At 43.5% G+C, this 25591-nt stretch overlaps 1 protein-coding gene across 7 annotated transcripts; it reads right to left on the bottom strand.

The window, feature by feature from the left end:
• Nucleotides 1-733: 733 nt before the first annotated feature.
• On the bottom strand, nucleotides 734-25559 carry LOC131110584 (serine/threonine-protein phosphatase 2A 55 kDa regulatory subunit B gamma isoform). Of its 7 annotated transcripts, none has more exons than XM_058063816.1 (14): nucleotides 25512-25559; nucleotides 25323-25425; nucleotides 23963-24252; nucleotides 19842-19896; nucleotides 19016-19350; nucleotides 14863-15019; nucleotides 9925-10022; nucleotides 9527-9692; nucleotides 7566-7678; nucleotides 6980-7157; nucleotides 5514-5678; nucleotides 3728-3897; nucleotides 2800-2891; nucleotides 734-2038 (listed from the first exon to the last, which is right to left on the bottom strand). In XM_058063816.1, exons 6-14 carry the CDS (start codon nucleotides 14942-14944, stop codon nucleotides 1741-1743), a joined length of 1362 nt encoding a protein of 453 aa, XP_057919799.1. In that variant the 5' UTR covers nucleotides 14945-15019; nucleotides 19016-19350; nucleotides 19842-19896; nucleotides 23963-24252; nucleotides 25323-25425; nucleotides 25512-25559; the 3' UTR covers nucleotides 734-1740. The 7 variants fall into 7 exon arrangements, with proteins under 7 accessions (XP_057919799.1, XP_057919801.1, XP_057919800.1 ...); XM_058063818.1 differs by lacking the exon at nucleotides 19842-19896 and adding an exon at nucleotides 17797-17856; XM_058063817.1 differs by lacking the exon at nucleotides 19842-19896 and adding an exon at nucleotides 15145-15186.
• Nucleotides 25560-25591: the final 32 nt, after the last annotated feature.

Raw genomic sequence — 25591 nt, 5'->3', positions numbered from 1 at the left:
TTGGAACTCAGTAGTGCTAACGTATGAATATTTGTAAAAATATCTTATTTCCTGGGTAAGATATACGTCCTTAAAACCCTCCTGGAGTATTATTATTACTGCCAAATGGATAAGAACAGTAAGCAACATTTCTTACAGTTTACTACTTTTACATTTTACTCACATCTTTGTGATGAAAGGGCTCATCTACGGCGACAGAAGTTTGGTTGTCTTGTCGTGTGTCACTTAAGACGATGAAAAAAAAAAGGTTTTCACTCGGTAGCTTTGATAAAAACTTTCCTCTAGCAAAGCCTCTTCCGTATACTCGGAAAACCGCGCCAAAAATTTTGCTTTTGCTAACTTCCTGAATCAGTGTGCACATGCGCAGTAACGTGGAATAGCCCATTACATGGGGGAGGACCAATTAACTGCGATAAACGAGGTTGACTGTAAAGTATAATCGTGTCATATTTTTGGGATAAAATTGACAGAACCAAACATTCAGCAAGAGGAATTGTGTGTTTTTAAAATATATATATATATCATGTAAACAATTACCAAATAATAATTTAAAAAAATAATTAGAAATTTGTCTTTTTAACATACACATTTCGGGCCTGTGACCTCTCCGCCCCCTCCAGACATTCCTGTACCAGGATGGTACAGGAGGGGGGGATCGAACCAACCGACCAACCTCCGAGGGGGTTGCGAAGCACCGACTTCAAGTAAGAGAACAGGCGGATGATAACATCCAATGGGTGCAATTATTGAAATCTTTATTCCAAAAATCCCAACCTTTTTTTGTGTACCTGTCTTTGTGACAAGTTTGTCATCACCATACATGAAAAAAAAACAAAAATATGCAAAAAATTGTTGACATTAGCTCGGTCAGCACATGGAGAAAACTGGACATTCCTTTTTCTTCTTGAAAAAGGGAAATAAAAGAATAAATTGTTCTCCAAAAATAAAGTGTTCTGCACATTAGCAAAGTAATCAGTGAGAAAGGCTGAAGAGACCAAAGTAGCATCTCTGCTGTCGCTTTGGAGGCAATCATCTGGTAAATCAATCAAGTCAAGTCCATAAGTCAGTTTATGGATTTTTAAAAAATGGTCTTGGTACATACAGACACCATTTTGGCCCTTTTTTTTTTTTTTTTTGACAGAACCCGAAACATCCGGGTTCCTGTTCAGCTTCATTCCATTTCCAAGTTGCAAGTGGAAGAGCCCGAGGCTTGGTAAACATGCGCCAGGCGTCCAAAGACGCACGTAAAGGTAAAGAGAGCTCGTCTGCGGCGTCCTCGTGCTGTAAGCGTTTGTACAGCTGGGTGGAAACGTTAGGTAGGAAGGCAGCCGGGTCCGTTAGTCAGTCTACAGCAGAGGCTAAATCTCTCGGACATGCAGCATATTTTGGAGTTTTTTTTTTTTTGCTTTCGTTGTATTAAAGTAGCACAAAATGCAGCCCCAGAAGCAGAATCTGTGGGAAGAACCTGCACGCTCGTGTGGAGGAGATCCTTCTCCTATGGCTGTGAAGCCCAGCTGACTGGATATCCAGGTCTCGTACGTCATCACGTGATCATTGTCAAGTTGAAAAAACTAAAATGGGGGTGCTAGAAGTGAAATGAAGCATCCAGCCAGTGACTCTAACGTACGGAAGTAAAGAAAGAAGAACATGTAAACATCCTCTCGCCTGCTCGAGGTCCTTCCGGTTCTCAGGAGGTTGACGACGTGACGTAAGACGCGTCCGGCGTCCATTCCGTCCGTCTCACGAGTGCATCTCCGAGTTGAGTTTGTCCTGGAAGATGTACAGGTTGTTGGTGGCGGCGATGGCGATGATGTTCTCCGCCGGGTGCCACGCCGTGTGCAGGATCTTCTTGGTGAAGTCCAGGCTGTCCACGCTGATGTCGTCCTTCCGCCGCTTCCCGCCGGCCGCGCACACTCGCCGCGGTTTGAGCACGGCCCGGGGTTTGCTGCTTTCCCGGGACGCCTCCAGGGTCACGTCGCGCTTGGTGTTGCGGTCGAACATGCGGAAGAAGTTGTTGTAGGCTCCTGTCATGATCACGCTACACACACACACACACACACACACACACACACACACACGATACGTTGTTTGTATTCCAGTCCAGAAGGGGATGATGTAGTGGTTCACATGGATGACGTTCATGCTTTTGAATGGGGGGGGGGGGGGGGGGTCACATGCATCGCAGCCAATTGTGCAAACTGCCTGCAAGTCGCCACACCACAGATAGATGGCGGTCCTGTGGGCAACAATGCTTTAATTTAAATTTAATAAATTTAAAATAAATTTAAAATAAATAAATAAAAATAATTTAAATGTAATAAATGTAATAAATTTAATTTAAATTTTAATTCAATAAATGTAAATTTAATACATTTAAAATAAATTAAAAATAAAGTAATAAATAATGATAAAATAAATTAATAAACAAATTAAAATAATTAAAAATAAATGTAATAAATTTAATACATTTAATTAATGTAATAAATTTAATTTCAAATTTAATTTTAATTTTACCACACCACAGATAGATGGCGGTCCTGTGGGCAACAACATTTGAATTTACATTTTTTTGTGTCCTGTCCAGCCATTGGGGCAGATTTTGTTTTTGTTTTTTTGTTTTTGTTATGCGAATTGGGAGCGGCTGGACCGGAGCAAGAAGGGACACAGAAAACAAGAAGAGAAAAAAAAAACACAAAAAAAAAACAAAACAAAGGGACAGTAGAGAGAGAGAGAGAGAGAGACAAAAACAGCAGCAACAATTTCCATGGCAACGACGCTTTTAAAGAAACAAGCACCCACCTGTCCGAGCCGTTCCAGGCGCACTCGAACTTGTCGAAGATGCAGTCGTTTTCATAAAGGGAGCACAACTTGCTGCGGAGGTAATCGTGGACCTGGGGGGGTGTCAAGAAATGGCAGATTAAAAATCAATCTCATACGCGGCGGCTTCATTTGGGTCTAAAAATAGAACACACACACACACAGAATAAACATATTCATGGCTGTAACACAAACCCCCTTAGGGCATCGCTAATAAGACACCCCCCCCCCAGCAATATGAAGAACCAGGAGTATATTTTCATGTGAAGGTCCATCAACGTCACCGAGGCCACACATGGACCGAGGAGTGGTTCCTCCCCCCCTGCGGTTCATGCATCTGCCTGCATCAGCAGTGTTTGTCCGCTGGGAGCTGGGGAGGAAATGCAAACCTTCCCCAGACCTCCTTCCTGTTTGCATCGAGCCAGCGTCAAGCTGAGGTGGCTTTGGATCAACATCTGGGGACCTTTGTTTTCCCGTGGGGTTCAATTCCTACTAACTACTATCATATACGAGTATATTCTTTTAGGAGTTAGCCCCCGTTGAAAGGAGTGAGGGGGTCGTTTTCTCTGTCTGGCTCCAGATGGACCAAAACAATTTGACCATCCCCGTTTCCTCAAGTCACCTTGCTGCGGTTATTAGCATCCTTCTGCCACATCCTAAAAGTCCTCCTCTCTCAGCCAAGCCCTCACACGCCTCCTTCCCTCCCTCGCTTCCTCCCTGCTGCATTGCAGATCTAAGCGCCGGCTACTTCCTCCTTCCCAGACTGTAAATAGCACCTCCTCACCCCTCTCTCGGCGTCACCTCCGTGACCTTGCTTGTAGGGAAATCACACATCCAAATATAATAATGACATTATTCCGAAATGAACTTTGTCCATTTTCGCGCTCAGACCACGATGAAGCCGACTCACCTGGTAGGTCTCCAGGGGCTTGCTCTCCATGTTGAGGTCCCACACTTTGGCGGTCAGGTAGTCCCTGGTGAGCAGGTAGCGCCCGCTGTGGCTGAACTTGACGTCGGACACGGAGGAGATGATCTCGGAGAAGAAGGAGCGAGCGCTGGGGTCCTCCGGCTCCTCAAACACTGCAGGAGAAGACCTCGGCAGTTGAGACACTCAATACTTGGGAATAATAAGAATGATAAGAAAAGGATGCCGCTAAACTGCAATGCCTGTGCTTGTCATGAAGGAAGATGTAGTCACCCATGCAATGTCGACTTTTTTTTTAGCTCTTATTTTGAAGGACGGTCACAGAAGTGTGTATGTGGACAATGTGTATTTATGGCTAAGATTAGCTGCGTTAAAAAATAAACATGCTTCTCGTATTTTTTTCCCCACTGTGCATAAAAGCTTAGGAATAATAAGAATGATAAGAAAAGGATGCCACTAAACTGCAATGCCTGTGCTTGTCATGAAGGAAGATGTAGTCACCCATGCAATGTCGACTAAATATGCAGGGTTTTTTTTTAGCTCTTATTTTGAAGGACGGTCACAGAAGTGTGTTGTGTGTGTGTATGTGGACAATGTGTATTTATGGCTAAGATTAGCTGCGTTGAAAAATAAACATGCTTCTCATATTTTTTCCCACTGTGCATAAAACCTTAGGAATAATAAGAATGATAAGAAAAGGATGGCGCTAAACTGTAATGCCTGTGCTTGTCATGAAGGAAGATGTAGTCACCCATGCAATGTCGACTAAATATGCAGGTATTTTTTTTTTTTAGCTCTTATTTTGAAGGACGGTCACAGAAGTGTGTTGTGTGTGTGTATGTGGACAATGTGTATTTATGGCTAAGATTAGCTGCGTTAAAAAATAAACATGCTTCTCGTATTTTTTTCCCACCGTGCATAAAACCTTAGGAATAATAAGAATGATAAGAAAAGGATGCCACTAAACTGTAATGTCTGTGTATGTCATGAAGGAAGATGTAGTCACCCATGCAATGTCGACTAAATATGCAGGTCTTTTTTTTAGCTCTTATTTTGAAGGACGGTCACAAAGGTGTGTTCTGTGTGTATGTGGACAATGTGTATTTATGGTTAAGATTAGCTGCGTTAAAAAATGAACATGCTTCTTGTATTTTTTTTCCCACCGTGCATAAAACCTTAGGAATAATAAGAATGATAAGAAAAGGATGCCACTAAACTGTAATGCCTGTGCTTGTCATGAAGGAAGATGTAGTCACCCATGCAATGTCGACTAAATATGCAGTTTTTTTTTTTAGCTCTTATTTTGAAGGACAGTCACAGAGGTGTGTTGTGTGTGTGTATGTGGACAATGTGTATTTATGGCTAAGATTAGCTGCGTTAAAAAATAAACACGCTTCTCGTATTTTTTCCCATCACGCATTGTAAAACCTTCCTAGCATAAAGCATGAAAACACAACATGGAGAAAGATACTCATGGAGCCGAGTCAAGCACACACACACAACCGCTTGGCGTGCTAAACTAGGCTAACCCCTGCTAGCTTCCGTTCATGTTCATGTTCATGTTCATTTGACCTCCATTTCTGGAGGTCCATCATCGGACCAACCTCATGCCAGATGTCACCAACGTAGAAGCAACTATGAAGCTCTGGACGAGTCGGTAAAGTCCAAAAATCACCAAACAATAAAACAAGCTACATACGATGAACCAAAGCGTCTTTCTAAAGATCAGATCCAGATCAGATCCAGATCACGTCCACGCCGGTCTACTCACATTTGGAGTGGCGGTCGCACAGCGCGGCTTCTCGCATGTCGCAGAGGCGCAAGGTGCCTTTGCTGCTGCTGTAGACAAACAGGTTGCAGTGGTGCGGGTGGAACTCGGCCGCTGTGATCACCTCCGTCAGATCCTCCATGTTGGCCGGCTTGATGTCCACGATGTCTGAGGAAAGGAAGCCGTTCAGGAAACCAGTCAGCTCACGGGGATTTCCTCGGGACGTTTTGGCGTGAACGCCGTAGGAGTCCCTCGGAAACTAATTACAAATACGAGAATTGAAAATATTATGTAAATGTGATTGACAAGCGAGCCCACGTCAATTAGCACAGCAGCGATATATAAATATGAATTGTAAGAAAATGTATTTGACAGTAATATCATTTGTAATATTATAAATCCCACCCGGGTCAGGACCGTGTACTATTGGCTCGCAATAAAGCCCAGAAAGCCTCTGAAATATTTATGCAGCTTTTTGAATTATTCATAGAGATACATTTTCACCCTCCAAGAATAATAATCCCCCTCCCCCGTTGCTGAGGTCCTTTGTGCGGCAAAGTGAAATTGCGGCGTGCATGTTGATAGATAGATGCTGTACATCCTTACATCCTACTGCTTATAATGCAGTACTTTGCAATATAAATACCGCAATTCAATTTCAGGGGTCCCGTTCAGGCCAAGACACCCGCTGAAGCGGGGGAGTCCAATGTGCGGGGCGGGGGTGTTTTCTATTGGTACACAGCACATTGAAAAACACCAGAAGTGGAAGAATCAGCAGTAATAATATCACTAATAATAATATAATAATATCACTCTCGTAGCAGAGTTGACATTAGAGGAAAAAAAAAGTAATTTTTTAAAGTCCTAATATTATGACAAAGAAATACAAAATAAAGTATATGGAATAAGTTCTAATATCATAGGAATAAAATCAAAATAGTATGGGAATGATATTACCAGAAGACCATTTACAAAGATTATTTAAGAAAAAAAATAAGAAAAAAAACGGCAAAAATGAGAAATTTATGACAAAAAAAATAAAAAATAAAGTATATTGAATAAGTTCTAATATCATGGGTATAAAATCCAAATAGTATGGGAATGATATTACCAAAAGACTATTTACAAAGATTATTTAAGAACAAAAAAATAAGAAAAAATGGCAAAAATGAGAAATTTATGACGAAAAAAATACAAAATAAAGTATATCAAATAAGTTCTAATATCATGGATATAAAATCAAAATAGTATGGGAATGATATTACCAAAAGACTATTTACAAAGATTATTTAAGAACAAAAAATAAGAAAAAACAAGGGCAAAAATGAGAAATAAATAGAGCTGCCAAGTGCTAAGTTCATCTGAATAATACATAACTAGTATTAATTAGTAATTAGTTAATTAGTAACGTAGGTATAGTCACGTATTGAGCCATTCCGATTGGATGCAGCAAAGCCAAGAAAGGATACTGAAGCTGCGGTCGGTGATGTCCAGATGCCAGAGGTTGATCCTCAGGTCGTCGGCCGACATGTAGGTTTCGTGGTCGGAGTTGACGGAGATGGAGTTGACGTGGTAGGTGTGGGCGTTGGCGAACACTCGCCGCGGGCTCACCTCCACCATTAAGTCCATGGGCTTCAAAACGGGCACCTCGGAGAGCACAGAGACGCTTAGCATCCGATGGGACTGATTAGGAGGAGACAAATGGAACCGATACACACGGTAGATTCCGTTTAAACCATTTTATTGTGTCGTGAATTCATATTTAACAGTCTGTCTCCGCTGGCATTAATAATAGATTTGGTGCCGGAGCCCAAATTCATTAGTTTGAGTGCAACGGTGGCGCTCGTGATGGAGAAAAGCACATTTGGTGCGTTGGTTCTATCACACCATCACGTGGTGTTGTTGTTGTTCTTCCACGCCGTCACCCACGCCTGCACGTGACACGTTAACCACCAGACACTATTTGACTCCTTGAGATGGGGCGCAGATGTTGGGTGGCCGGACTCTCTGTATAGGTGTACACACACACACACACACAAACACACACACGCTAACCTGTAGGGAGGTGACAGTGGAGATGTCCTTGATGCGACCCTCCTCATCTTTCAGGTTGTATCCCTCCGGCCGTTTGTCTCGCTCGCTCACCTTCCACAACTTAATAGTTTTATCTGGTGAGAGGAGACATTCGGCAGTCAGACACCAAATTAGGTCAAATGAATAGTTTTATCTGGTGAAAGGAGACATTCGGCAGTCAGACACCAACTGAGGCTACGTGGAAAGAGCAAAAACTAAGTGGTAAAATCCATCCATCTATTTTCTATGCCGCTTACCCTGACTAGGAGCCTATAAGTGGTCAAATGTGGAATGATATTGCCTCCAAAGTGCACATACTTGGTGAGTAAAACATGGCCGACGTATGCCACACACCTCAATGACAGGCACTATATAAACCTTGCAATCCGACCCACCTCGGTGCTCGTAGCGTCATTGGCCGAACGCTTCATTTTTCGTGGTAATTCCACATTTGAGTAAATTTACTTAATATTTGTGGGATCAGAACAGGATCGCTGTGTATGACTTCTATCAAAAGGTGAAGAATTCCCTACTTCCTGGTACGGCACTCTTAGCATCATGGGAACTGCAGTTCTTTTTAGCGTATAAACATCGAAGCTAATCTATTCTACCAGCAACAGCTAACAGGGATTAGTAGTAGCAGCTTTAATTCTCATTTAAATAAACTCTCACTTAAATAAACAAGTCTGTTTGTCCAGTCCTTTTTTTGTCATTGCAGTAAAAGTAAGTAAAATATAATCTAGAGCCAATATTTTGTGTAGTACGGCGCCACCCCACGTCGCTAAAGCTAGGTCTTCTTCCACGAAACGACATGCAACCCACACGGAAAATCCTCTTGCACCAGCAAAGCTAATAAATCTCTTCATCTACTTAAGGTTTTGTAACTCCTGATTCCGGCGTAGCCTTAATACCATTTATTCCTCTAATGCCCTTCGCTTTGTCACATGACCACAACCCTGGTGAAAAAACCCTGACTCATTCAATTACGTAGCTGGCAGGTCACCAGACGCTCGACTCACAAGACGAGACTACATTTTAACGCTAAACTGAAGAAGAGTACAATGAAAAAAAAATATGACTGGACAATCAAACTTTATTTAACCAATGACGGTGCTTTGTGAAATGTTAACTGTCCTATAAATTGGTGCTAAATTATATTAACATTTTTCTAGAACAGGGGTCTCAAACACGCAGCCCGCGGGCCAAATGTGGCCCGCAGGACACTAGTTTGAGGCCCGCGCAAGTTTGATATGGATGCTGTATGGTATCATGTACCCAGAAAAAATTATTACGTTTGATTCATGTTCATGTTAAAGGTTAAATAACTGTTAATAGTTATCCTCCCTATCCGTGTGGAAGTGGTAAGTTTTTGGCTATTTAAGTTTAAAGGAAATAACTTGAAGGCTGCGGCACGGTGGTCTAGGGGTTAGCGCACAGACCTCACAGCTAGGAGACCAGGGTTCAATTCCACCCTCGGGCATCTCTGTGTGGAGTTTGCATGTTCTTCCCGTGCATGCGTGGGTTTTCTCCGGGTACTCCGGTTTCCTCCCACATTCCAAAAACATGCTAGGTTAATTAGCGACTCCAAATTGTCCATAGGTATGAATGTGAGTGTGAATGGTTGTTTGTCTATATGTGCCCTGTGATTGGCTGGCGACCAGTCCAGGGTGTACCCCGCCTTACGCCCGAAGACAGCTGGGATAGGCTCCAGCACCCCTCCGCGACCCTCGTGAGGAAAAGCGGTAGAAAATGAATGAATGAATGAACTTGAAGGCTCCAGTTTGCGAGTAAGCATGTGTCTCAAGCCACGTTCCACTGATGCCTGCACCACATTTTGGACACCCATGCGTATCGGGCCAGCCAGATCGTCTGGTTTCACCAGGAAGGTGACTAAGATCTCAAACCCCGCCCCCCCCAGCCGGTGACGTTACGGCCAAACCCACCGTTGGTAGACAGGAGAAAGTGTGCGGCGTTCTGCTGAGGCAGCCATCGGATCTTATTGATCTTCTCTTCGATCTCCAGACTCTTAAGGTAGTCAAACTCGGGCTCATGACTCTGGAAAGTGCTGTAGACGTTGTACTCGCCCTGGGAGAACAGCTCGGTTTTGCTCTGTGGACGGGAAAAAAAAAAAAAAAAAAAAAAGATGACGATGGCGATGATGGAGAGAGAAGGCGGTTTAGTGGTGAAAACAGCATGGCTGCCGTCGGTGAAACCCATCTGGAAGACACCGCGTGGGGCCTACATTGCAGAAGCATCGACTATTTATCAAAGTAGACTTTGGCTGGAGGGGGGGGCAGGTTTTTGTGGTGTAATTGTGTGTATGTGAGCTTGTGACCCCTACCTCGGGTTCCCTCTGAAAGATGACCACTCGGCCCCCCTTGTCCCCGGTGGCCAGGAGCTCTCCCGTGTGGTTGAACTCAACGGTGGAGATGATGTCGGCTGCATGGGGACAGAAAGAGAAACAAGGGTGGAGGGGGTTTTGGGGGGGGTCATTGGGTGTCGTATGAAGCACAAGAGAACGCACGTGAGTCACCGCGGCGCACATCATCCACACAATTATGCATGAAAATGAGCCGCCATGACAGTCAAATGTCAAGAGGAGGCGAGAAGACGCGGACAAAGACGCATCACAATGGCCGCGGCTTTGCGTCACCGTGATTCACACACACACTGTGGCACGACGGCACGCGCCAGTGGCGTCACTCACGCCAACAACTGAAAATGGACACGGCGGCGTGTTCATTTGGCCGATTGGTATTCATTCTCCCGTCGCTACCTCTGTGCTACCTCCTAGCATGTTTTTGGAATGTGGGAGGAAACCGGAGTACCCGGAGAAAACCCACGCATGCACGGGGAGAACATGCAAACTCCACACAGAGATGACAGAGGGTGGGGAAAGACAAAATAAGAAGCCAAAAAGTTACCACTTCCACACAAAATAGGAGGAGAACTCATTCATTCATTTATTCATTTTCTACCGCTTATCCTCACGAGGGTCGTGGGGGGTGCTGGAGCCTATCCCAGCTGTCTTCGGGCGTGAAGCGGGGTACACCCTGGACTGGTCGCCAGCCAATCACAGGGCACATATAGACAAACAACCATTCACACTCACATTCATACCTATGGACAATTTGGAGTCGCTAATTAACTTAGCATGTTTTTGGAATGTGGGAGGAAACCGGAGTACCCGGAGAAAACCCACGCATGCAAACTCCCCACAGAGATGGCCGAGGGTGGGGAAAGACAAAATAAGAAGCCAAAAAGTTACCACTTCCACACAAAATAGGAGGAGAACTCATTCATTCATTCATTTTCTACCGCTTATCCTCACAAGGGTCGCGGGAAGTGCTGGAGCCTATCCCAGCTGTCTTCGTGCGAGAGGCGGGGTACACCCTGGACTGGTGGCCAGCCAATCACAGGGCACATATAGACAAACAACCATTCACACTCACATTCATACCTATGGACAATTTGGACTCGCTAATTAACCTAGCATGTTTTTTTTTGGAATGTGGGAGGAAACCGGAGTACCCGGAGAAAACCATCCACACAGAGATGGCCGAGGGTGGAATTGAACCCTGGTCTCCTAGCTGTGAGGTCTGCGTGCTAACCACTCGACCGCCGTGCAGCCCCAAATGAAACCAAAAAGTCCAAAAACCAAAAAAAAAACAAAACCAAAAAAAAAAATGAAACCAAAAATGCAAAATGTAAAGAGAAAAAAGTGCAATGTTGATAATAACAGTCAATAATAAAACAAAACTGTGTCTTTTTTGTTGTTTTATAAACTAAAACAAGAAAAAAATATCAAATATCACCCCCCCCCCGTTTCCTTTCCTTTCCAGGATATGCCCCTATGCCTGAGATGATAAAATACGTGTGTTTCCTTTCTCTTGCCACTGTGTTTTATCATTGAATTACTCCAAAAGTACGCATACTGAAGCTAATTTACATATTTCTCACCTGTATACATTTTCAAACATAAAAATGACTAAATTCCTAGCAACACAGTCATTGTTATTTATGTCTTATTTATGTTATTATGTCTTCTACATTGGGTAATACAAGCGTGAAGCTGACTATAGGGGTGTTATTTGGTGGTCTCTAATCATGTTCAAATGTGTATTTGGAAGGTTCTAAACTGGTTGAATAGCCAATTGTAGCCAATGAAGAAAGAATACATTGAAATAGGTCATAGATGAGCTTTACAGATGACTGCCCCCCCCCCCCCCATATTGACAAAGGAGTCCATTGAGTTTTGCTGGAAAGACACCCAGACAAAGACAGACCTCAATAAGCTGAGCTCGTCATAAAAGCGGAGCGCACACGGAGCATTTTACGGAGACTTTGGCGAGATTCGAAAGCTGCAGCTCTGACAATTTTGTGGCGGCCTTGACCGGGAGACTGAATCCATGATGAGGGCCGGCCGGCTTCCGCTCCTCCGTCTCCGCACAGCCCCACTCACACGGTGGTCACTGGTCCTTCCACATTAGACATTGTACCGGTTCTCCCTTGCTAGTCTTATCTTTGTGGTTGTCTCCCTCACATTGGAGCCTGACTCTCCTCCCTCCCCCACAAGCACTCACTCTGCAGCCCGGCTTGCGGCGGTGATGATGCTGGCGGTGGTGAAATGGGAAAGGATGGAGAGGGAAGCGGAGGCGGTGGAGGAAAGAAGGGGGGGGGGGGGGGGGGGGGGGTTGAGTGAATGGGGAGGGGGGGGGGCCTCCAGTGAGCAAGGTTGCCGTGGTAACAGGCTGAGCAGCAGCGGTACTCGACACGGGTTAGCCGTATATGGCGCTCTTTGGCGGAGGAGGAAGTGGGATTAATCAATCCAGGAAGAAGGTGGAATAATTGAGGCGCTTCGGCTTGTCCCACAAACACACAACTTCCAGGAGACACAAATTATTAGATCGCGGACTAGACGAAATGTGTGTGTGTGTGTGTGAGAGAGAGACACACAACGGTGCTCTCACACAATCACAGAGAAAAAGCCGACCTCAGCAAAAGCGTCCAAGCGGCGGCACAAGATGAAGCTACATAAAATATGCAACGCACGTTCTTCTCAGCGTTGTCTCTTCAACAAATTGTGTCTCTTTCCACATCACATCCTTGTGCGTATCTTTAACTTTGATGGGCACGAGTCCACAAAACAGAATCATCATAGGCACTGAGTGTGTATGTGTGTGTGAGTGTGTGTGTGTGTGTGTGTGTGATGGAGAGACTGTCTGCAAGGTTGTCAGTCAGTTGTGTGGTCGTGTGTGTGTGCGCTCGAGCGAGCGAGGTGTGTGTCAGCCTCCCACAGTTCTTTAGCAGGTCGCACTGACTCACTGCAACACAACACAACACAACACAACACAACACAACACAACACAAACACACAAACAGGAATAATCCCAACCACACGGACCACGGAATACGTATCTCCAAGTATTTACACGCACTTGCAAAGGGGACGGGGACATCGGGACTCGACTTGGACTTGAGTTGAATGACTTTAGAGTACTTGGGTTTTAAATTCAAAGTATTCAACCAAGGTGATAATTACAGTAAACCTCGGATATATCGGATTCAATTGTTCCCACTGGTTTTGTCCGATATAAGCGAAATCCGTTATATGCGTATACCTGGAAAATGTCCGTTTTACGCATATATCGGATTTATATCCGGTATATGCGTAAATCGGATTTATATCCGGTATAAAAAGGCACTTCCTTGACTATGTTTCCAATGTACCTGGAACGCTGCAAACGCTGCAAACGACGTCGTATAGCGACCTGTCACGATTCGGCGAATCGGAGCGCCACGATGCGGCCATCCGATATATATGCGAGGGAAATTTAATGGAAATGCATTGGAACGGGACTGGAGATTTTTGTCCGAAATAGGCGAAATCCGTTATAAAAAAATCCGATATATGCAATGAATTTTTATTGGAAATGCATTACAGAAAAATCGGTTCTTTTTTATCTGTCCGTTGGGAGCGAATTTCCGATATATCCGAGTCCGATATATGCGAGGTTTACTGTATTATGTCGTTTCCAATCAAGATGGCGACTGGGTGAATTGGAAGTTCCGCAAAGAAAAGCAATGCCTCGGGATGGGATGGGATGGGGTGGGGTGGGGTGGGATGGGGTGGGAAAGAGTGGGTGTACGTACTGAAGGAGAGGGGAAAATCCCCTTGTTTATATGAGCGAGTTACAATAGGGACAAACAGGGAGGAGGCGCAGACGCCCCGCCGTCCCAATTACGGATACGTCAGCTTTGGGAAAACGGGGGGCCATTAAAGCTTGGCCAAAAAAAACACACGCTCCTTAAAAGCCGGGACAAGGCGTCGCTCAGCAGGACATGTTTGTGTACATGTGCTGGCCCGCCGTGCGTTATCCCGTGTACGCGTGGCAACTGTGGACTCAATAACCCAGGAGAGACATAAAGAGGGCGAGGGGAGCCTAAATTGATCCCTGTCCTGTTTAGGAGTAATCAGGAAAAAACGGTGACGAATGATTTAGGACGTATTACATCACGGGGGTGCAGAACTGGTGTGATCCTAATGGATCTAATCGACTCAAAAAAGCGAGTCTTTTTTATTTATTTTTTTTTTTTTTTATTTTTGTATTTTTGTATTTTTGTATTTTTGTATTTTTTTTATTTTTGTATTTTTGTATTTTTTATTTTTTTTTATTTTTTTATTTTTTTGTCCCGTCCAGCCATTGGGGCAGATAGTCTTGTTGATCTAAATGCCCTTACATACTAGACAGATTTGCTCGGTTTAAAAAAAAAAAAAAAAAATTAAAAAAATTTTTTTTTTTTTAAAAAGCGAGTCTAACTCTTCCGAGACACTCAGTGCCGAAATTAGTCATGTTGGGCCAAAATAATCCCACCAGATTTGTCAAAGGCCACCATTAAAAAAGATGATCAGCTTAGGGATTTAGGCCCAATTTAGCCCCCAACGATATTGAAAAGTGTGATTATGTGGCGACGGCTTGTAAATACTGTAATACGATGTAATGCTGTGGTATATATTTGTGACTGAGCTGCTCAACGCGGTACAGGAAGTACACAAAGGAGACGCAGCCTCGTCTCGTAGAACTATTTAAAGGAATCAATCACGCTCTCACAGAACGCAGCCCGAGATAAAAATATCAGCGCCGCTACAGAAATAGTGGCACGAAAAAAAAGGCATGACGCAGACCGACAAACTCGGAAACTTATCACACACACACACACACATTGAGTAAGCGAGGTCACGTGACCTTGTGGGGAGAGAAGAGGAGAGAGCACACACCTTCAGTGTAAGAGGCAAACGGCTCAGGCTCCAGAGAAAGGGTAGTGATGTCGGAGCACAGCACCTGGATGGGGCTCAACATCCTGGGGGAGGACTCCAGGGTGGAGAGGGGTGGACGGGATGGGCGGAGCTCTTCAGGCTATAGCCAGGAGCAGCCCTGCAAGAGGAGCAAGGGATGGAGGGAGGATAGGTGCAAAGGGAAAGGAAGGAAGGAAGGAAGGTAGGAAGGAAGGGGGTGGGGTCTGAGTTACTACATCACCATATTTGGCCATGAGTACTCACCAAAGAAGACCGAGAGGTGGTGTATTTATGATCATACTGGATCTTGCAGGGAGAGGAGAAGAGTCATGCAGGGTGGACACACAGAAGGAGCTGAATGAACATCTTTAAAGTTCATGTTGGGCTCCTTCTCGAAATGGGCGGCACTATAAAATATGTTTTATTCTTGCCAAAATTCTTCTTTTTTTTAAATATATTTTCCGATTAATTTCCCAGTGTGTACTTGTACACCTTGTACTTCGGAATGAGGTGCATTATTTAAAAAAAAAAAAAAAAAAAAAAAACTGTATTATGGAAAGCAGGAAGTGAACAAATATAACAGTTACTAATTGGAAAAGTAGCAGATGGAGGGCGAGGATTTAATAAGCTTTGCTTCTTCCTACTCCTTTTGGACATGTGGAACTGGGAACTGATTATGGGACAAAAATAAAATTAAAAAAAATAATAATACAAAAATAAAAAAACTTCAACTATATTAGGAAAGCAGGAAGTGAACAAATGTAACAGTTACTGATTGTAAAAGTACCAGATGGAGGGGTAGGATTTAGTAAGCTTTGCTTCTTCCTACTCCTTTTGGACATGTGGAACTGGGAACTGATTATGTGACAAAAATAAAATAAAAAAAAATAATAATACAAAAATAAAAAAACTTCAACTATATTAGGAAAGCAGGAAGTGAACAAATGTAACAGTTACTGATTGTAAAAGTACCAGTTGGAGGGGTCAGATTTAATAAGCTTTGCTTCTTCCTACTCCTTTTGGACATGTGGAACTGGGAACTGATTATGTGACAAAAATAAAATACAAAAAAATAATAATACCAAAAAAAAAACTTAAACTATATTAGGAAAGCAGGAAGTGAACAAATGTAAGAGTTACTGATTGTAAAAGTACCAGATGGAGGGGTAGGATTTAATAAGCTTTGCTTCTTCCTACTCCTTTTGGACATGTGGAACTGGGAACTGATTATGTGACAAAAAATAAAAAATAATAATAATAATATTACAAAAATAAAAAAAACTTCAACTATATTAGGAAAGCAGGAAGTGAACAAATGCAACAGTTACTGATTGGCTAACTTTTCCACTGGGATGACACATCGCTACAAAGTCCTCCAAGACGCAGTCAGCCACACCCTTATTTTGTTTACGTTTTCCTTCGCATCAACGAGCGCTAAAACACACTCATACAGTCGGCCGCACTAGCATGCTCTGCTAAACTAGGCTTCCATTCTGGGCAGACGAGTTTCCGAGCTTTTTTTCGCCAACTTATTTGTTTCGGGATTAGTGTTTGTGATGAGATGCCGCCACAATTGAACGGTCTGCAAAGGAAACACCATTTTGTTCCGATTCCGTGGGATTCCGCCTTTGTCAGAGATTCCGTTCGTAGGACCCCGTCTATGTACCCGTGTGGAAATGAAATATGTCCCAGCTCCTCAATAACCTCACTAGGGCCATAAATACTTTCCCCTTTATACCCTTTAATTTTAATTACATTTAATTATATGCCTTAACTCCAATAATAAACACGCGGCAGTCTTGCGGTTGATTAGATGAATGTCATACGAGTACTTTAAATACTACCAGTCCAACATTTTAGAACTTCCCAGTTTTCCCAGTTATTGAGTCAAATCCAAGTTGTTCAAGTCCAATGAATATGAATTGAAACGGTAAAAAGGTAAGTAATGGCACGTTATCAAAAATGGAAGGTTAGCCAAAACTGAAAAAATAATGTGCATTTCAGGATGATACAAAATGGGCCAACAATTTAACGCTCTTCGGACAGAAATGGAGGTTGACCAAGCCTTGGCGGTTGGTCCAACTCATTCCTTCGGATGTTCCAAGTTCCGGCGTGCTTACAACCTCCTCTGTCGGCGTCCGGAATGCAGCGTGATTCTACAACTTTCGACGGGTATCGTACGTATCTTCCAAGCTCAAACATTATAGCAATCAGCTGACGAGAGTCGAGCGATGTTGTTGTTGTTGTGCGAGGAGGCAGGAAATGCTGCAGGCATCAAATGATGGCTCCTTTATGTGCAACATTTTGGGTTTAACCGTCCAAACCAACACTTTAACAACTCTTCTACTGCACACAATCATGCGCTTTTTTTAATAGATCACGAATAAAAATATTCCCAATGGTGGAAAAAAAAGGCAAAATATTTGTATGACTAATAATTTTGGAGTATTTAAAGCAAAGCTCTCGTCCATCCCCAGAGATCATTCCACACAAAGGGAGCTACTGAGCGAGGGAAGAATAGGGAATAAAGAGAAAAGGTAGAAGAGATGAGAGAAGCGGGGAGGGGAGGAACGGTGGAGGAAGGTTAAGTACCCTTCCTTTGTAGGTGTTGAAGGCCAGGGGACACCCCCCCCCCCACCATGGGAAGATCTTCAGACATACTCTTATGTATGCGCATACACACACAAACATGGACGCAAACATGTCATACAACGTGAGCAAACAAAGAAACGGGATATGCTCACACATACACACACGGACGTGAATTCATGAATGCAACACAAAAAAAAAAAAAAAAAAATTAAAAATCACACAAACACTTTTGGGGGATTTGCCTTGGACACACACACACACACACACACCCACCCACCCACCCACCCACCCACCCACCCACACACACACACACACACGTCCAACCTTTCAGCAATGTCGGCTAATTATTTGGCATGCGAGCCACTTCAGCAATGCTGAGAGATACTTTGGGGGACGGAGGGATGGAGATGGAGAGGGGGTGGTGGAGGAGGAGCGAGAGAGAGAGAGAGAGGGGGATGGAGAAAGGGTGGAGGGGGTGCACACATGGAAGAAGAAGCAGGTAATGAATCATTTAGTTTATCTGAGACACAAACTAACCCAGTGGTCCTTTACTTATTGTCGGACAACTATCCATCAGCGGGCTCGGGTCAGTGCGTGCAGTTCGAGTCCCCGTTCGTGTATGTTCATGGCGAGCTCTCATCAGTAATTCAACCAGAATAGCGCCCGTCTTGAGGGGCGGAGAATAATTAATCCTGCCATTATTGGTGGGTGGGGACGAGCTGTCAGTCACGCCGGCCGAGCATGAAGACCAGCATGTTCTTCATCGCAGACTGTTGCTATGGTAATCACGCGCCGGTTGCAGCAGGTGACTTCCTGCAGCTCTCAGTCTCCTCGGACAAAAGGTGGGCATTAACGAGCGGGGGTGGGGGGGAGGAAAAAGGTTAATAAATAAACAGCGGGGCCTGCGTAAACGGAGCCCATCAACAGGCTGCAGTGCGGGTGTCGCCTGACCGATGCCGAGTGGGGCTCATTATTGAGCTCATTATTTCACGGCAGTAACACAGGAAGCCTCCATTCACTTGACACGCATGGAAAGGAAAGGTTAGATTAGGGTTGCAATTTTTTTTTTGGGGGGGGGCAACAAACGAAATAAAACTGTTCAAATCTGATACGCCGTCTATTCAATTTGAGTCTGGCAGTTTATTACGCTCAGTGTGGGGGGGGGGGGTACTGCACGTGTCTCGGACAGGCAAGGTCAGAGTAGGTTTCTTATTACAAAATAAAAGGTGAATTCGGGGCGGATGGACCCCCCCCCCTTTTGAGTGAAACTACATACAACGGAAGCGGGCGGAGGACAACAAGAGGAGTACCAGGAGATACAAGACTTGGGTAAAATACTTCCATTTTGGGATATTGGAGAGATGCTTGTGTACTCCTCTGTGACGCTTGGTCAGCACTTGGCTGTGAGGCGGATTTAGAAGATCAGGAGGCGGCCCTGACCTTCTCAGATAAGCATCTCACACACACACACACACACACACACACACACAGTGCTGAAGTATCATGCAGAACGCACATGGCACCACACACACATGTTTCTTACCTTCAGTCACATAGTTGTGGTCGGGGAGGAAGCCGTGGTGGTTCAGCGTCAGCGTTGCGTCAGCGTCTTCGCCCATCGGCGGGGCTGAGGGGAGCGCCCGTCCTGGGGGGGCGGTGCGGCGGTGGTGGCAGAGCGGCGTCCGAGGGGGTGGTGGGGAAGCCGGCCAGCGCAGCGCCCATTACTGCTGCTCGCCAACGCCTCGTCAGCACACAGGCGCAGTCATCCTACAGCTGACCAGGATGAAGGGGTGGAGATGGTGGGGGGGTTGCAAGTCTGTGCCAAAGGTCGAGCGAGGGGGTCCCGATAGCGGCTTGTGTGGCCGGACGTAAAAAAACCTGCGAGGATATATGAGGTTTAAGAATGGAAGACTTCATGACAGGAGAATAATGACATACAGTCAGTCAGGCCATGAATGTATGGATGCTCCAGAAGGGAGGGAACAGGGGGGGAGGGGGGGTGAGATGGGGGGGCGAGTCCCTGGCTGGTGTCTCTCTCCGCAGTGCTGATGCTCCTGCAGTAAACTCCCGAGCATGCAGCGCTACAACACACACCCACCTGCACGCTCCGCGATATGCCAGGAAAGCCTTGGTAGATCCCTCCAAGAAAAAAAAAAAAACGACCCCCCCCCTTTTTGGATCTGCTTCTCAAAAATGAGGAGAAGCTTCTGGTCCTGCTGCAGTCTGTACTCTGACATGCGAGAGGCAGAGTAAAAGGTAGCGAGAGAGAGAGAGCCCGAGAGAGGGGGGGGAGGGAGCAGGAGTGTGAGTGAGTGAGTGTATGATATGGTGTGTGAGTGTGATGCATCAAAACAGGCCACACCCACTACCTCGCTCGGCCAATCGCGTCGGAGCGTAGACCTTGCCTGACCACTGATACGGGTTCTAAAAGACGGAGAGTGGTGTCAGTGTCTTTAAAAAAAAATAATAATAAATAAATAAATTAAAAAAAATTAATAAATACATCAATAAATAAATAAAAATAAAATAAATAAAACATAAAAGAAAATAAAAGAAAATAAAAAATACAAAATAAAATAAAAAATACAAAATACAAAATAAAAAATACAAAATACAAAATACAAAATACAAAATACAAAATACAAAATTTAAATTTTAAAATTTAAATTAAAAATTAAAAATTAAAAATTAAAAATTAAAAATTAAAAATTAAAAATTAAAAATTAAAAATTAAAAATTAAAAATTAAAAATTAAAAATTAAAAATTAAAAATTAAAAATTAAAAATTAAAAATTTAAAAAAAAAGAGTCACATGGAGATAACACACATACAAATAAAAGAAAGCGTAAATAATCCATAAAAAAATGTATTTTTCAAACCAATTAACATCCACCAAGACCATGTGTCCACGTTACGGTGATTGCCCGTCAAATGTTTAACAGGAAGGAGTTTTTACTTACGTACAGAATAAACTATCATGAACTTGGCTCATGTATTTGGTTCTCCATCCTATTCCAAGTACGTGTAAAAGCGTTCCTATGACAACAATGATACTGGTGCATGTCTTCCATAAAACTGATACCAGTCTTATGATAGCGATGCAAACGATGTCTTAAGGTTCAGGCATGCTAAAGTCCAAAAGACCTTTCTAGAAATGCACATTCAACTGCCAACGCCCCTAATGCCAGCAGACTATAACAGGAGAAAAATGTCTCGATCCACACATTTCATTGTGTCTTCATTGTGTGCCACTACAGAACATGCAAACTCCACACAGACATGCCCGACGGAGATCTTCACCATCTCCTGACTGCATGGCCGACATGGTAACCACTCAGGCACTGTGCGGCCCCTTCCTTAAGATCCAACAATGCAAAACGTACAACCTTAAACCTTAAAATCTGGATCAGGAGCGTATATAAATTCCAAGATCATTTAGAATGGAGATCCTGTATGACCACCAGAGCATCTACTGGAGGTATTTTACTGTTTACTGAGATTGTGCTTTGGCAAATTGATAACATGAAAATCCCTCATTATGAGGTTGATCATTGTCGCCCTACAAACCACTGACAGACTGACAATCACTTCAAATGAGCACACACACACACACACACACACACACACTGGCGTGCGTCACTGTGGCAGCAGAGAGCGGTGGCTGCCAGTAACAGTTGGAGCCATCACTGATGCTGGCCGACCGCCACCAGGCATTAAACCCCCCCCTCCCTCAGCGGGAAACCAGTATAGCTGTTTATCTGAGCGTACTGTCGATGCCCTCCCCCAATCTGGACTTAGTGCTCTGATGCCATCGGCCCTTCTTCATGCACACCGGAGAGCCACCCCGGTAGACCCCCACCCCCGGGGCGCCACATACTTATGCAGTACTGTGTACAGACCGGGTACCTTTTCAACAATAAATAAAGCTTTTGTTGACTCTGTAAACGGCAAATAAAAACGTATTAAATCATCTAATCGTCTAATCATTAACGGTCGAGATGACGTATCTCATTTTGATGCCATGTTCCTGTGAAACCGCTTTTCTCTTAAAGGGGACCTAGTATGCTTTTCCCGCTTTTCTGACCTATAAATATCCTTGGAATGTCGTATTCCCGTGTTAGACTATGCCAAAGTTTCAGACAATGAGGTTTGCGCATTTGGAAGTGAGTCCTGAAAGAAGTTTGGGATGGTTCTGAACACTTCCAGAGAGTCCCTGTGACATCACAGTGAGCCTGACTTCCTTATATGGGCGTGTCTGGGTACAAGCTGCACAAGCTGAGTGGGGCCAATCATCAACATTTTGGAAATAGAGCTGGGATAGGTGCAAATCCTGGAGGATCTAGACAGCTTTCAGTGCGGGTTATGTGTGTCGCTGCTCTATAGGAGTCCACAAGGCAACACAAAGGACCCAAAATGGGCATAATGTCTGTAGGTCCCCTTTCAATGAGAAACATCATCAACAATAGAATCCAAACATTTACGGCACACACCAATAAGACCTGGCCTTGACCCCCTAACCCCCCCCATGACCGCCATCTACGTGAGACCTGAAGCTGGTCTTCTTACTTGAGCAACTGCAACCATCAGCCGCCATCAACGTCATTCTGACACGGGCATGCCCTGCCGCCAACGACGTGTGCTCACATGAGTCACTCGTCTGGGCACCGGATCCAAATAACTCCAATCTGGATCTCGGAACACCGATTCCGGCAAAGATGAGTGGACTGAGCGGAGGTACCAAAGTGGGAGTGACAAGCGCTCTCCCTGTAGTGCGTTGACCGTCTGCCCCCGCTGACCAGATGCTCGTCTCTTTGGCCATCCCCCAACTCCACACGGTCGCTTAGCAACCTGTGACCTGCTGATGCTGTCAAAGCAGACGGGGGGTGGGGGGGTGACAACTTTGAAAGAGGAAGATGATAAACTTGAGATGCAACCTTAGCCCATTGATCTAAAGCAGGGGTCTCAAACACGTGTCCCGTGGGCCAAATGTGGCCCGCAGGAAACTAGTTTGAGGCCCCCGCCTTGATATGAAAGTTTAATGTTAGTTTGATATGGATGCTGTATGGATTCATGTACCCAGAAAAAATTATTACGTTTAATTAATGTTCATGTTAAAGGTTAAATAACTGTTAATAGTTATCCTCCCTATCCGTGTGGAAGTGGTAAGTTTTTGGCTATTTAAGTTTAAAGGAAATAACTTGAAGGCTACCGTTTAGGTCGCTAGCTCTCTAGTTTGCGAGTTAGCATGTGTCTCGAGACGCTGCAGTTGCGCAATATGTTGTAAATAAAAAGAGTATAAATGTGACTATAGTCGTGTTTTGTCATGTCTACAGGGCTCTAATAATGCTTTGGTATGTGGTTTCTTAAGTTTTTATTATTATTATTATTATATTTATTTATTACTGATTGATTGATTTTCTTTATTCTTGATTTGTTTATTTATTTTTCATCTTATTTTGTGCAGAAAAATAACAAGATATTTGAGAACAGTGTTTTTTTTTTTATCAGAGCTTTTCTTGTAGAAAATCGGAACCAAAGCACTGAAAAAGTTTGTATATTTTTCTGTTTTTAATAAATGCGTTTTTGTTTTTTTTTTGGAAAACCTGATGCGGCCCAGCCTTGCCCAGACCCTAGCTCCAGTGGCCCCCAGGTAAATTGAGTTTGAGACCCCTGATCTAAAGTGTTCTTCTCTGTTAGGTAATAAGGACCAATGCCATCATTTGGTGACTACTCATCAATAAGATGATGAAGATCAAGTCTGCCCCAAGCGGTCTAATAATATTAGCACATTAAAGGCCGTCAGCAGACACCGGATCAGTCCAGTGCCATGAGCGGAGCGGGGGGGGGGGGGGGGGGGGGTAAGGCGCTGTAATCTCTTAGAGGGGTTTCACTACAGGAAAGGCAAAAGTCCCGGGGGGACAGTGAAAGCGGAGATTATGATCAGAAGCCGCCTAGCATCGGCGTCAACATGTAAACTGCGCCATAGGGAGAAGCATATTAAAGAAAAAGCACACCCTGCATGACAGCAATAGATGGGCTTGCTAGCGTGGGGGGGGGGGGGGGGGTGGCTAAATATTTCCTGACATATTTTGGGAGAGTGCAGCAATAACCGGGGTGTCTGGGGGATAATTTGATTCCTGGAGGGATTGCAGCATGGTGATGGAATGACACTCTGGCCCACAGGCGGGGAGGTTGAGTGTTTTTTTTTTAACTTCCCTGGTGAATCAAAGCATCAGCCGGAGGGAGAGAAATAAAGTGAAACGTGGGCACATAAAAGGTAAAGAGGCCATTACATCCCAGCCTGACATGGCAACCTTACGGGGAAACGGTGATTACGGCATGTCCGCTGCGAGCGCTCGTATTAAGACCTCATTTGTACCAAATCAGGCTGCACTGGAGGGATGGACTGTGCGGCCGTTAAACCTTCAACTCTATTACGCAACAAGAGTATTGTTCTTATGTACTGATAAAATAGCTGCAATCATCTTACCTTAGACGGTGCGGCGGGAAGTCCTTCAGTGTGGTCAGCTGCTCACGCGTCGCCGTTCCTGCTGCTGCAAAGCAGCTTAGAGCAGAAAGGAGATTACATAGAAATAAACGCAGAAAGGGAAAATACTGCAAAGCCACCATGACCCCAGCCTGTAATGAGAGTACTCTTCTGAGAACCGGGATTTGGCTGCCTGTAGTTCCCTTGCACGATGCATTCACTGTGCTAAGTGCTCGTCCGGAGATTTGCTCTATGGCGGGGGGGTCCAAACCTTTTCCTCCCAGGGTCACCGACTGGAAAATGGAAGGATGCAAAGGTCATTTTGATGGAAAAAAACATCAATTTCAGCTTTATTGCTATAGGTAAAATGCTACTAAAACCGTGTTATTCCCCCCATTATATTCGGAATTTATTGTTAACAAAATTACAATCTGTTGCTGTTTTATTTTTAAATTTTTATTTTAAATAAAAAATTAAAATAAAATAAATTAAAAAAATAATAATTAATATTTAAGTAATACATAACTTTTCTCTTGAAAAGTTTCTTGTAATATTGATTTTATTTCCCCAACCTAATTTTGCAAAAAAAATACACCATTCTTTGTTATCTTTAAAGCTGTTGCTGTTTTATTTTTCAAATTAATAAATTAATTTAAATTTAAATTTTAAACAAAAAAAAATAAAATAAATTGTAAAATGTAATTAATATTTAAGTAATACATAACTTTTCTATTGCAAATTTTCTTGTAATATTGATTTTATTTCCCCAACCTAATTTTGCAAAAAACTACACCATTCTTTCTCTTTAAAGCTGTTGCTGATTTATTTTTCAAATTAATAAATTAATATTTAAATTTTTATTTTAAATAAAAAATATTAAAATACATTTTAAATTTTAATGAATATTTAAGTAACACATAACTTGTCTCTTGCAAATTTTCTTGTAATATTGACTTTATTTCCCCAACCTAATTTTGCAAAAAAATACACCATTCTTTTTGTTTCTCTTTAAAATATTGCATGTTTTATCTTTAAACATTTAATTGTATGCTACTAAAATGACATATTTACTCGATTCTTGATACAATACAACTGTTTTGACCTTATATTTATATTCCTGCTGTTGCTCAGCTTAAGAAACCATGTTCCAAAATTCTTTTTTCTTGTAATTATGACATTATTCCTGTAATATTTGACCTAATTTTTCCTTAATTAAAACTTCATTCAGAATGCATGGTGAGCCACAAATGACCCCACATTTTGGACACCCCAGCTCAACAGAAAGTCAATTTCCTATCACGCGTATTTGTAGTCCTCACATCAAAAGAGGAATTAAATGCATTAAAATGAATATTTGTCTTACTTTATTGTAGTTTTCCATGCCCATGTCCATTTCCCATCAGCAGATACAGCTGACCCCCAGAGAGGAGGAGTGATGTACCACCATCCGTCAGGCCGGACTCCGTCTGCAGGGGGAAGAGTCACAATACCTTCTCAGCATGTGGCAAAGGTCACAGACCAATATCTTCATGCTTACAATTTGAATGCATACCTTCAAGGTGGAACTGTGCAGGCATCATCCAAAAGACTAAATATTAAAACAGAATTGTGCTGGCAAGTCATTTTCCATTG

This window comes from Doryrhamphus excisus, chromosome 23 (assembly GCF_030265055.1).
Source record: "Doryrhamphus excisus isolate RoL2022-K1 chromosome 23, RoL_Dexc_1.0, whole genome shotgun sequence".
NCBI classification, from domain to species: domain Eukaryota; kingdom Metazoa; phylum Chordata; class Actinopteri; order Syngnathiformes; family Syngnathidae; genus Doryrhamphus; species Doryrhamphus excisus.
Note: the sequence above shows the minus strand (reverse complement) of the source record. Positions and strands in the feature narration are given on the sequence as shown.

Bases quoted from the DNA above. Each gene is read 5' to 3' on its own strand.
- LOC131110584 (XM_058063816.1), bottom strand. From the start codon at position 14,944: ATGTTGAGCCCCATCCAGGTGCTGTGCTCCGACATCACTACCCTTTCT. The intron at 7,158-7,565 runs GTTAGCGTGTGT...GTGCTCTCCGAG, and splicing joins CCACTGTCACCTCCCTACAG to GTGCCCGTTTTGAAGCCCAT. The intron at 2,892-3,727 runs GTGAGTCGGCTT...ACACCCCCCCAG, and splicing joins AGCCCCTGGAGACCTACCAG to GTCCACGATTACCTCCGCAG.